Raw genomic sequence first — 11,520 nt, 5'->3', positions numbered from 1 at the left:
CCCGGTCGCAAAAATGGCCATGAGAGGGGCTCGAGTCGCTGTTCGGCTTGTCCCGGAATAACACGAGTTGGTCACGAATGGAGTCGCTATTCGGCTTGTCCCGGAATAACACGAGTTGGTCACGAATGCCTTGGTCCATCATAACAATTTGGGCTTCACGACCTACGTCACTTCCGGTTTTCCTCCCATAAGATGCCACGCCCTGATATCAGGGAAATACACTTAAGCATACTCATTCACGCAAGCTAATCCTAGTACTAGCTCCATCTCTCAAGTAAATCCATCTTCATCGTGCTTTAAGTGCATATTTAACCCTATTCCAAGGGATATCATCTAACGATGTTAAATTACGCATTCCAAGTACGTGCATACTTCCTGAATTCTGCAATGACAACTCATTAATTCGATAATAGAGTACATGTATATACATATTTCAAACACTTATGCTACTGAAAGGAAGTTAGGAACACATTTTCACATAACTATAGTTGGCCTGTTATGACCAGTCCTTTGTAGCCGGGGTTCGATCCCCGGCCGCGTCATACCAAAAGACGTTAAAAAATGGTATTTGTTGTTACCCTGTCTGGCGCTCGTCATTAAGGAGCTAATACAAGGACTGGTCGGCTCGGAGTCAGTACACTGTGTCTGAGTGGGGTATTCATGTTAAATTGCGGCATGGTATCTCAGTGAGCTAGCACTATAAATCGGCATCAGTCCGGACTTGTACAAGCAGCCACACAAACACACACACGTACATGCACGTCCCTATATAAGTGCAATAATCTAGGACGCGACGTTAAACTCATTTCACCTCACCTTACATAACGCATATGCTTTAAAATGTTAGTTACGGAGTATACATGGTAGAATGAAAGAATGATATGACCTGACATTTCGTATTCTTTATCGTCATGAAGTTCATTTGTAATGTATACAATACTACGTTCAATTGTATGTATTTATTAATTTATATGTGCGCATTTAGAATATTCTGAATGTGGTTTGTTTATTTTTATAGCAGCGCTATATTCCTCCAGAGGAAGAGGAATAATCTACACCCCAGTGTCACCCACAGGGTACAAAACTTATTATTTTGTCATTATATTGCAATTGTGTTAGACTCATAGTTTCTCCATCTTTAGTATTCAGTTTGTTTGACTTCATCGCAACGTGTACGTTACCATAAAGTATTTGCCTTGTGTTTGACTAATCAAGGGGTTATCGTTCTTGGATGGTTGCCTCAATCAAAATAATAAAGTCATTATTACTCCTTTTGTAACAGAAATGGTTTGTGATATTAATTTGTTTATTTATTTATATATGTGTATATGTTTATCCTGAACCAGTGGGGGCACGGGTGGTCTAGTCGATTCGCTGTGCAGAGTTGCGTCCCTTGGGCACCCCAGAAACCTATGATTGTGGGTTCGAATCCAGGTTCGCCCCGATTATGGTTCTAAGTTTGTCAGCATCATACCCGTGCTCGTGGGTTTCACCGAAGTGGTAAACGTCTGAGACCTGCATCACTTCGGGCTTTCCTCCCACATTAAGCTGGCACGCCGCGATATAACTGGAATACTGTTAAAAGCGGCGTTAGACCCAACTCACTCACTGAACTAGTGTGTATTCTTTATACATGTGTTTCAGGGTGTCTGTCTGTCAATAGACAAAGAAATAAAGTATCACACCCGTAGCCCGCGTCTGGTCTTCCTGTACACCTACACAATCCCGGTAACAATATAATAAAGAACTTCGATTGTCTGTCCAACATATTCCATTGACCGAAACAGGCGAAATATTGCTGAAAATTATATCAAAGGATCAGTGAAGACACCAGGTGTTCGCGAAAGGGTAAAGTACTTCACTTAACCACTAAAAGAAGAGACGGTAGTATATGTGTGGAAAAATAGTTACCGCATATATTTTTCATCAATTTTTCTTTTCACCTCAACCAACGATCCTATGTTTTTGAAACAAAGTTGTAAGCCAAGTAAAGACAATTCATAGACCTAACACCAGGTAATTTATAAGTTCACTTCAATGTAGGTAGCTCCTTCACACAAAAATAATGTCACACGTAATTGATACCTTGTCACGAAATGCGTTTTATCGACACTGCGCGTGCCATACTGAGTCAGACAGCGCTGTTTTTTCATGGTGTATACAAGTGTTATCATCAACCACGATAAGACGCTCCACAGCGGGGCTGCTATCGTTTTCGTCCCAGCTTTCGCTGATATGACGTGAGATACATCAAGGATATATCACTCATCACATGTTGTTTGACACTCCACACGTGATTGAATCAAAACCAAGTAGGTAGCTACGACTCCTGAAGACTGGGACGTCATACTGCGTCGAGAGTTGGAGCTTCATTGGGTTCTGTATCCAGATCGTAACAACTCATATCGTGAGAGATGGTGTCGATTCTAGTCACTGCATTTATCCGTGATGTTTTTTAAATCGGATGGTTACATGTTGGCAGATGAAAATGACAGGAGGTGTGTCTTTTAACAAACTGTGTCTCTAGTTTGAAGAGGATAGGTTTCTCGTTACTAGTGACATGTACCATGCTTAACCATATCCTGGAGACACACGTAGAGTACACATGGAGGTGCTTAGCCTATGAGGCCAAAGGATACAGCTTAAGATCAGGATATACCACCAAAAAGGGATTGAAGAATTCGGCGTGACCTTATGAAACAGTACCCTTGTGCGGAAAAATTGTCTTCATAAATGTGCCTCTTCATATAACCTGACCGAGACTTATTGAAATAGAGGCATACGTGTTGAACCTAACCATATCCGTAATTTTCGCAACCTTTTCATCTTGAGTTTCTTGAGTATCATGTATTTACAGCCTTAAACGACCACCGTGGAATGTCAGGTTTAGTTCGTTGTAGGACGATGAACGAAGACTTCTGGCCCTCGCGGAGATTACACAGGGGCTGTAACTCTAGCAACCTAACAACGGAAGTGACGTATACAGAAGACATGGTATCCAAATGGCTGTGGAAGACTGTCGCGCCATGCTTGCTGTTGATAGGCACGACTGGAAACAGTTACGTCATAGTAATGATGTTCCGTCTGAAACACAAAATGAATAAATGCATTCGTTTCAATCTTTTAACGCTGTCATTCACAGACATCGTCATACTAATAACTGCACTGGGTAGAGTCTGGCTTGATTATATGTTCAACGTTGACATACGGACGATCTCAGACGTGGGCTGCATGCTGCATGTGTTTATTCAATATACTTTCACAAGCATGTCGTCATGGATACTTGTGTCGTACAATCTTGAAATGTTCATAAGTGTTGCCTTCGCATTCTACGGAAAGTCATGGAATACAGTAAGGAAGGCGAGGCTGAGGCTCCTCCTCGTCTTCACATGTCTCGCCTGTCTTAATTGCTTCTCCTTCTGGACTCTCGGGCTGAGAACTGATGGCTCCATCACTAACTGCCAGTCCAACTCCATCGGCATTGATGTCTACCGTGTAGATGTTTACGTTTGGGTCTACATGATCTTCATGTCCTTATTGCCATTTACCATTCTGACGCTGCTTAATATTTTGATCATAAGGACAGTTATCCATTCTAAACTTCCAGATGGTGCTAAGCATGGAGGCAGAGAAGGAAAGGGAGATCGTAGACTTCATAGACTGGTACTGACCACAACTTTCTTCCTGGTTTCCACGTTTCCGTCAGCTGTTGTCGTGGTAACGAACTCATACACGTGGAGCGAGTGGGACGAGCGTGTCCAAGCGAGACTCTACCTGGCGTGGAGCATCGTGGCGTTGCTTCACTACACAAACCCTGCCTTCAATTTTGTTATTTACACGTTTCATAAGGTTCGAGAGGAACAGCAGAAACGTGAACTGTCAAAGAGGTATGGTTTCTATTTCAATACTTGCCACTAAATCATAAATCGAGTGCTCGGGTAGTCCAGGTTCAAATCCTGATCAAATAGGTTCGACCTGATTATATTGCTAGGTTTATCAGCACCATAACCGTGCTTGTTGGTTCAGTAAAAGTTGTAAACGTTTAGAACCGTCAAGCCTGCGGGTTTCCACCCCATCAAGTGGTTCATCTTCCTGAGGCAAGAGCGTCCAATAGCCTTTTTTTTCAAAGACTTCTTTCCACCCTTGCCACACCAAGCCCACTTTCCTGTGCTTAACATGATTGGACTATCGCACATATCAATAGTCCAATCAGAGAACGTTTCACAAAATCAAGATTCACGACTGGTACACCTTTGTAAGAAAGTGATTTACCGCTGCCTTTCTTTGTTGACACGATTATTTGTTTTTCATCTTTTAACCCCCCAACGATTGCCTTTGTTTTTGTGTCAGGGATGAAATCGCGAATGTTTTCGTTATCTGATCGACTAGATCGCCACCTATGGTAGTCTATTGAAGCTGTACGAGATAAGAACGGCGATCTGATTTGATGTTGCGTTTTTATTACAAGGGCAACAACTCGTGATCTACGAGAGTTGATGACAGGGTCGAGCCAAGAAAAGTGGCCTTGGTGTGGCAAGGGTAGAAAATAGGTTTTGATTTTGGCTTGTGAACACGCTTGCCTCGTGAAGAAGAAAACTGATACGCCGTGATATAACTGAAATATTATTCAAAGCTGCGTTAAATCCATCCCCTAAACCGACCCAGTGAAACATAAGTGTTTTCCGAATTACTATCTGTTAGCGGCTGATATATTGTTAAAATAACGTCACGGTTGTCTACATGAAATTCGGTTATAACACAAGTTTTGACTTAAATTTTATTGAACCAACTTTAATTACCTAAGCGTCAAAGCGACGCCGTGAATTTATTTTACTGTTGCTTTTCACTAAATTATGCATACTGCTGCACCAGAATATTGGCTAAATTGTTGGTACAATATTGAACAATATATATCTTCTTTCATTCTAGAAGATCACAAATGTCACGGGGGTTCTCGACGGTCAGCCAGCGGTCGGGGCTGCCTTCAGCGCCTAAACATCACCCCCAGAGATCATTACATGCATACAGACACAGATATCTCCCCAAGGTGATTTTAAAAGCCACAAAACTATCCATGTTTCCTTTGTCTGGAAAACCAAACCCTCAACATTGCACAGACGCAGCTGTTCAAGAACATTATGATGAAGGCGTGTGACTTTCAACATCTCACAATAGTGTGTTATTTCTCCCACGGACTCATTATTACCCCATCGTCTTTCATATATTTCCGACGATAACAGTTTAAAAGAAGACATGCAACTGTATGGATAAAGACTTGTATCGTTTATTACTTTATATTTATATTTCTTTGTCATTTCGGCATTTGATGTAAGCGTAACACTGCCTGACACAGCGTGCGGAACCGCCGTCCATCCGTAAAAACATTAACGCGTTCGCTGGATTCAAGCATCTTGACAATCCATTTGATCAAAATGTTTTATAAGATGCATTGCAGAAGAAGTCACGATATCTGTCTTTCAGTGTTTAAGTTTGGTTTATTGGGTTATTCGGTTCAAATTCTCCACGCTCCTAGTTTCAAGGTAATCAAATATACTTATGGGTGTGAGAGTTCAGTATACGATATCCTATTTTGAGACATCACTATCTAAGCCTGGTCTGCGTGGAGCCTACCGAACGATTTAACGACAATCGCCAAGAAAAAACACTTGGATCATAAAGTATAACCAGTTTAAACGGCACTCTAAGTCCAAAGGCTGTGTATGCGTTTGTAAGCCTTTAAAGCCGATTTGAACAGTAGATCCAGCGTGTCAGAGGGGAGGATGCAGGCCAATTTAACGAATTCCATCAGCACGCATTTGATCATGCAATATAACGTTGGCTATCTGGGATTCGAACCCGAAACCAATAGATCCTGGCAACAAAGGGACGCTACTTCGTGTAACACCTTAAGCCACTGGATCACTGGTGTTCTTACTTGACGTCTTAACCGCAAGCTCCAATGTTCATACAGTTTGGTCCTCAGTGCATGGAAACGTATACTCCAGTGAACTCACTTAAAGTGAAAATCAAGTCTTCAGTAATTCTGGACATAATTTGCAAATTTTGAGGGAAAATGGCCAATACAGTTACTGAAATTCGGGGTAGAATAGGTCTTGTGCAACCCATGCTTGCCCTAAAAGGCGACGATGCTTGTCGTAAGAGGCGATTAACGGAATCGGGTGATCAGGCTCGCTGATTTGGTTGATGCATGTCATCGTATCCCCATTGCGTGGATCGATGTTCATGTTGTCAATCACTGGATTGTCTGGTCCAGACTCGATTATTTACAGACCGCCGTCATATAGGTGGAATATTGCCGATTGCGGCGTTTAACAACAAACACACAATATATAACACTTTGTCTATATGTCAGGTAATATGAATATTTTTCTATACAATATATTATAGGAATTCTGTCCGACTGCAACTCAAAATCATTTTGTTTGTTTGTGTGTTTCTTTCATGAGCATTGATCAACCCAATTGGGATACGATGACATGCATCAACCAAGTCAGCGAGCTGACCACCCAATCCCGTTTGTCGCCTCTTACATCACGCAATGGTTGCTGAAGACCAATTCTAAACCGGATCTTCACGGGTCTCTCACAATCACATACTCATCCTGACAATGTACGTGGAAACAATTACATGTAAGTCTGAAATGTAACATCCAACTAAAATTATTAAAAAACACACAGTATGTTTATCTCCTTTCTACCATAACTAAACAAAACGCGAACTCTTTGGTGTCAACAAATATATTGAGTGAAGCGGCATGGGTTGAGTGCAGGGGTGCGTTGCAAAGCGCCAATCGCTTACATAAGATGTACAGCGATTCGCCTTTCAGCGCTAACTTTCAGCCGCTTGCAATCTAACCAATCGCTGACTGAGGTCGCTTCGTTCTCCAAAATGGCGGCTGAGTTTGACAGCGGAACAAGACATTCTTGACTGGACCAACGGGGAAATGAGGAAACGAAGCTAACACCCCATCATCCTCAGTCCGCACCACGTCTTCAAAGTAGTCATAAATTTCTCCGTTCGTCATCGAGCCTCTTCTGTTACGTTCGTCATTAGGACAAGGCAACCAAGCGGTAGTTACGCCGCCATTTTGGAAGAGTGCGCAAGGGCTTCGAACTGTTGCAGACCCCGGGATCATTCGTCACCATTCGCCCCTTTCCGTAACCTGCAAGAAGATCGGCTTGTCCCGGAATAACACGAGTTGGTCACGAATGACCCCAGGATGAGCGATAAATTTACTTACTCTAAGTGATTCGAGGCTTGCAACGCGCCCCTGTAATTTGAGCGAGTTGTCGATATGAATGTACGGAATCACCGACAACAGCCTTAAAACAAAATATGGCGCTATATATGCTCAAGCAGTTTGTATTCACCGAAATGCTTCACTCGAACAAATAATCAGGCATTGAAAGCATATGCAAACGGCAATTTTGTAAGCTAAAATAATACATGAGGTGGGCACCCCTTAAGAAAACTGAGCAAGACTTGCAAAGCTTTCAATCTACACCGAACACCATAATGACGTCACATCGCTCATTGTGACGCAAATGTTATGACGTCACAGTCGTATATAGAAAAGTGCCAAACTACAAGCTCTCTGTTGTCCCCAAAACTTAATAAAAATTATTCATTCTTTTTGTAGATTTCTATCGTGTTTTCTGCACGGTATGTATTGCACACATCCTTTGAATATTGTAGTAACCGCAGCTTTGCATTTGGTAACCTATAATTGTAGATATAATCATTCAAATGTGCCTACCGATACTGACTAAAAAAGTACTTTTCCTTGAATATTAGCTTCCGCGGTGATACGGCTGTCAAATCGGCTATTTCAATCGGAGGGGGTATATTGTGATTTGAGAACCTGAGTACTTTCAAAATTCTAGGGTATGATAATTATGTGTCACATATTCAATGAGATTAAACAGGTCCATGTACAAACTGTATAGGTAGTTTGAGCCTCTATGAGATCATAAAAAGTATCTCTCGGGCCGGATTGTGAAGGCAGACAGTTAGAAATGGAGTTATCACTCCACCCGTGTCCTGTATTATAAATTTGTGTAGGAGATGAATTTTGTCTTCATAATTTGTCGTAACTTCTATGAGGTGAGATGAGATGGGGTTTAACGTCGCGTCCAACATTATTGCACTTATATGGCGACGTGCATGCATGTGTGTGTGTGGCTGCTTGTACTTGTCAGGACTGATGCCGATTTATAGTGCTAGCTGTCTGAGATACCGTGCCGCAGTTTAACATGAATACCTCACTCAGACACAGTATACTGACTCCGAGCCGACCAGTCCTTGTTTTAGCCCCTTAATGCCGAGTGCCAGACGGGGTAACACCAAGTACCATCTTTTAACGTCTTTTGGTATGACCCGGGCGGGGATCGAACCCCTGACCTTCCGCTCTCCGGGCGGACGCTCTACCACTAGACCACGGAAGCGGTTCGTAACTGTTGTGGTTGACTTAGAGAATATTATATCCCCAACTGAATAAGTGTCAAATGCCTTTTTAAAGAAATTTTGAAATATTGCTAAAGTAAATTCGGGTCGCAAACCTAAGAAAAGAGAATGAAAATTATAAACGAAAGTTTATCAAGACCTGTTGATATTGTATATATTAGGGGAATTAGGGGACCGACTGTTTGATATTCTGCTGGGGGTGGGTCCCTAACATTCTTGAAAAAAATAATTATGCTTCGGACTGTTGAAAGAAAAGGAACTGCCAGCCACAAAACATATATTGTTTCAAGGTGTTTCTCTTTAAAGGGGTACACCACAAGCTTTTAAAACGTGGGCGTTTTCTGTCAATAAATAATTATATTACTCTCAATTCACAGACTGTTGTGATGAACTACACGCCCCAATGTTCCCGCAAAACCTATAACGAACACTGTGTGTGAGTATCAGCTTGCTGTATTCTGACCCTAACCAAATAATTTACGAACTGACCCGAACTCGCTCCGAATGCCAACCAGGAAGTTTTTCATTGACATATACAGGCGACCTATCGGTTGACAGAGTGATTGACAGAGTGATTTACATATAGACACTGGATGTATGATCCCCGCTCCCTGTTTACACTCGCTATCGACTCAAAGGGTTCAAGGGGCATATATCTATCTACTTGTCGATACATTTCGAGGAACTTTATCGCAGGACACTTGAACTATCTGGTCACATTGTCCCAGGTATGATGTGTCTGAGAGCCACGTCAGAGTGATATCAGTGTCGAGGTAGAGTGTGGTATTAATGTACAGGACAAGAGATACCGGTGGCTAGGTAGTGTCTGGTCGTATGTGCCTGAGAAATGCTCGTACCGAGGTAGTGTTTGGTCGTATGTACGACAGAGATACTAGTGGTTGGTCGTATGTCCGTCAGAGATACTAGTGGTTGGTCGTATGTCCGTCAGAGATACTAGTGTGTGGTTGTATGTACCTCAGAGATACTAGTGGTTGGTCGTATGTACCTCAGAGATACTAGTGGCTGGTCGTATGTACCTCAGAGATACCAGTATCAAGGTAGTGTCTGGTTGTATGTACCTCAAAGATATCAGTATCAACGTAGTGTCTGGTCGTATGTACATCAGAGATACCAGTAACAAGGTAGTGTTTGGTTGTTTGTACCTCGTAGATGCCAGTATAAAGGTAGTGTCTGGTCGTTTGTACGTCAGCGATACCAGTATCAAGGTAGTGTCTGGTTGTATGTACCTCAGAGATACCAGTAACAAGGTAGTGTTTGGTTGTATGTACCTCAGAGATACCAGTAACAAGGTAGTGTTTGGTTGTTTGTACCTCGTAGATAATAGTATAAAGGTAGTGTCTGGTCGTTTGTACGTCAGCAATACTAGTATCAAGGTAGTGTCTGGTTGTATGTACCTCAGAGATACCAGAACCAAGGTAGTGTCTGGTTGTATGTACCTCAGAGATACCAGTAACAAGGTAGTGTTTGGTTGTATGTACCTCAGAGATACCAGTAACAAGGTAGTGTTTGGTTGTTTGTACCTCGTAGATAATAGTATAAAGGTAGTGTCTGGTCGTTTGTACGTCAGCAATACTAGTATCAAGGTAGTGTCTGGTTGTATGTACCTCAGAGATACCAGAACCAAGGTAGTGTCTGGTTGTATGTACCTCAGAGATACCAGTAACAAGGTAGTGTCTGGTTGTATGTACCTCAGAGATACCAGTATCAAGGTAGTGTCTGGTTGTATGTACCTCAGAGATACCAGTATCAAGGTAGTGTCTGGTTGTATGTACCTCAGAGATACCAGTATCAAGGTAGTGTCTGGTTGTATGTACCTCAGAGATACCAGTATCAAGGTAGTGTCTGGTTGTATGTACCTAAGAGATATCAGTATCAGGGTAGTGTCTGGTTGTATGTACCTCAGAGATACCAGTAACAAGGTAGTGTCTGGTTGTATGTACCTCAGAGATACCAGTATCAAGGTAGTGTCTGGTTGTATGTACCTAAGAGATATCAGTATCAGGGTAGTGTCTGGTTGTATGTACCTCAGAGATACAAGTATCAAGGTAGTGTCTGGTTGTATGTACCTAAGAGATATCAGTATCAAGGTAGTGTCTGGTTGTATGTACCTCAGAGATATCAGTATCAGGGTAGTGTCTGGTTGTATGTACCTCAGAGATATCAGTATCAGGGTAGTGTCGGGTTGTATGTACCTAAGAGATATCAGTATCAGGGTAGTGTCTGGTTGTATGTACCTCAGAGATACCAGTATCAAGGTAGTGTCTGGTTGTATGTACCTAAGAGATATCAGTATCAGGGTAGTGTCGGGTTGTATGTACCTCAGAGATACAAGTATCAAGGTAGTGTCTGGTTGTATGTACCTAAGAGATATCAGTATCAAGGTAGTGTCTGGTTGTATGTACCTCAGAGATATCAGTATCAGGGTAGTGTCTGGTTGTATGTACCTCAGAGATATCAGTATCAGGGTAGTGTCGGGTTATATGTACCTAAGAGATATCAGTATCAGGGTAGTGTCTGGTTGTATGTACCTCAGAGATACCAGTATCAAGGTAGTGTCTGGTTGTATGTACCTAAGAGATATCAGTATCAGGGTAGTGTCGGGTTGTATGTACCTCAGAGATACAAGTATCAAGGTAGTGTCTGGTTGTATGTACCTCAGAGATACCAGTATCAAGGTAGTGTCTGGTTGTATGTACCTAAGAGATACAAGTATCTGGTAGTGTCCTGTGTGTGGTCGTATGTTACCCAGAGATACCAGTGTGTGGTCGTGTGTACCTCGGAGATACCAGTGTGTGGTCGTATGTACGTCAGAGATACCAGTGTGTGGTCGTATGTACCTCAGAGATACCGGTATAAAGGTAGTGTCTGATCGTTTGTACGTCAGCAATACTAGTATCAAGGTAGTGTCTGGTTGTATGTACCTCAGAGATACCAGTATCAAGGTAGTGTCTGGTTGTATGTACCTCAGAGATACCAGTATCAAGGTAGTGTCTGGTTGTATGTACCTCAGAGATA

The 11,520-nt window shown here is 42.2% G+C and overlaps 1 protein-coding gene across 1 annotated transcript; it reads left to right on the top strand.

Annotated features, from left to right (window-relative positions):
- Window positions 1–2,277: 2,277 nt before the first annotated feature.
- LOC124113227 lies at window positions 2,278–6,183 on the top strand. Its single transcript, XM_046473513.2, has 2 exons — window positions 2,278–3,887; window positions 4,930–6,183. The coding sequence occupies exons 1-2, from the start codon at window positions 2,878–2,880 to the stop codon at window positions 5,153–5,155; spliced, it is 1,236 nt and encodes a 411-aa protein (XP_046329469.2). The 5' UTR covers window positions 2,278–2,877; the 3' UTR covers window positions 5,156–6,183.
- The last annotated feature ends 5,337 nt before the right edge of the window (window positions 6,184–11,520 follow it).

This window comes from Haliotis rufescens, unplaced genomic scaffold (genome assembly GCF_023055435.1).
Source record: "Haliotis rufescens isolate VD_foot unplaced genomic scaffold, xgHalRufe1.0.p SCAF_133, whole genome shotgun sequence".
Classification (NCBI taxonomy): Eukaryota; Metazoa; Mollusca; class Gastropoda; order Lepetellida; family Haliotidae; genus Haliotis; species Haliotis rufescens.
The sequence above is the reverse complement of the archived record's forward strand: the minus strand, read 5'-3'. Positions and strand labels throughout refer to the sequence as shown.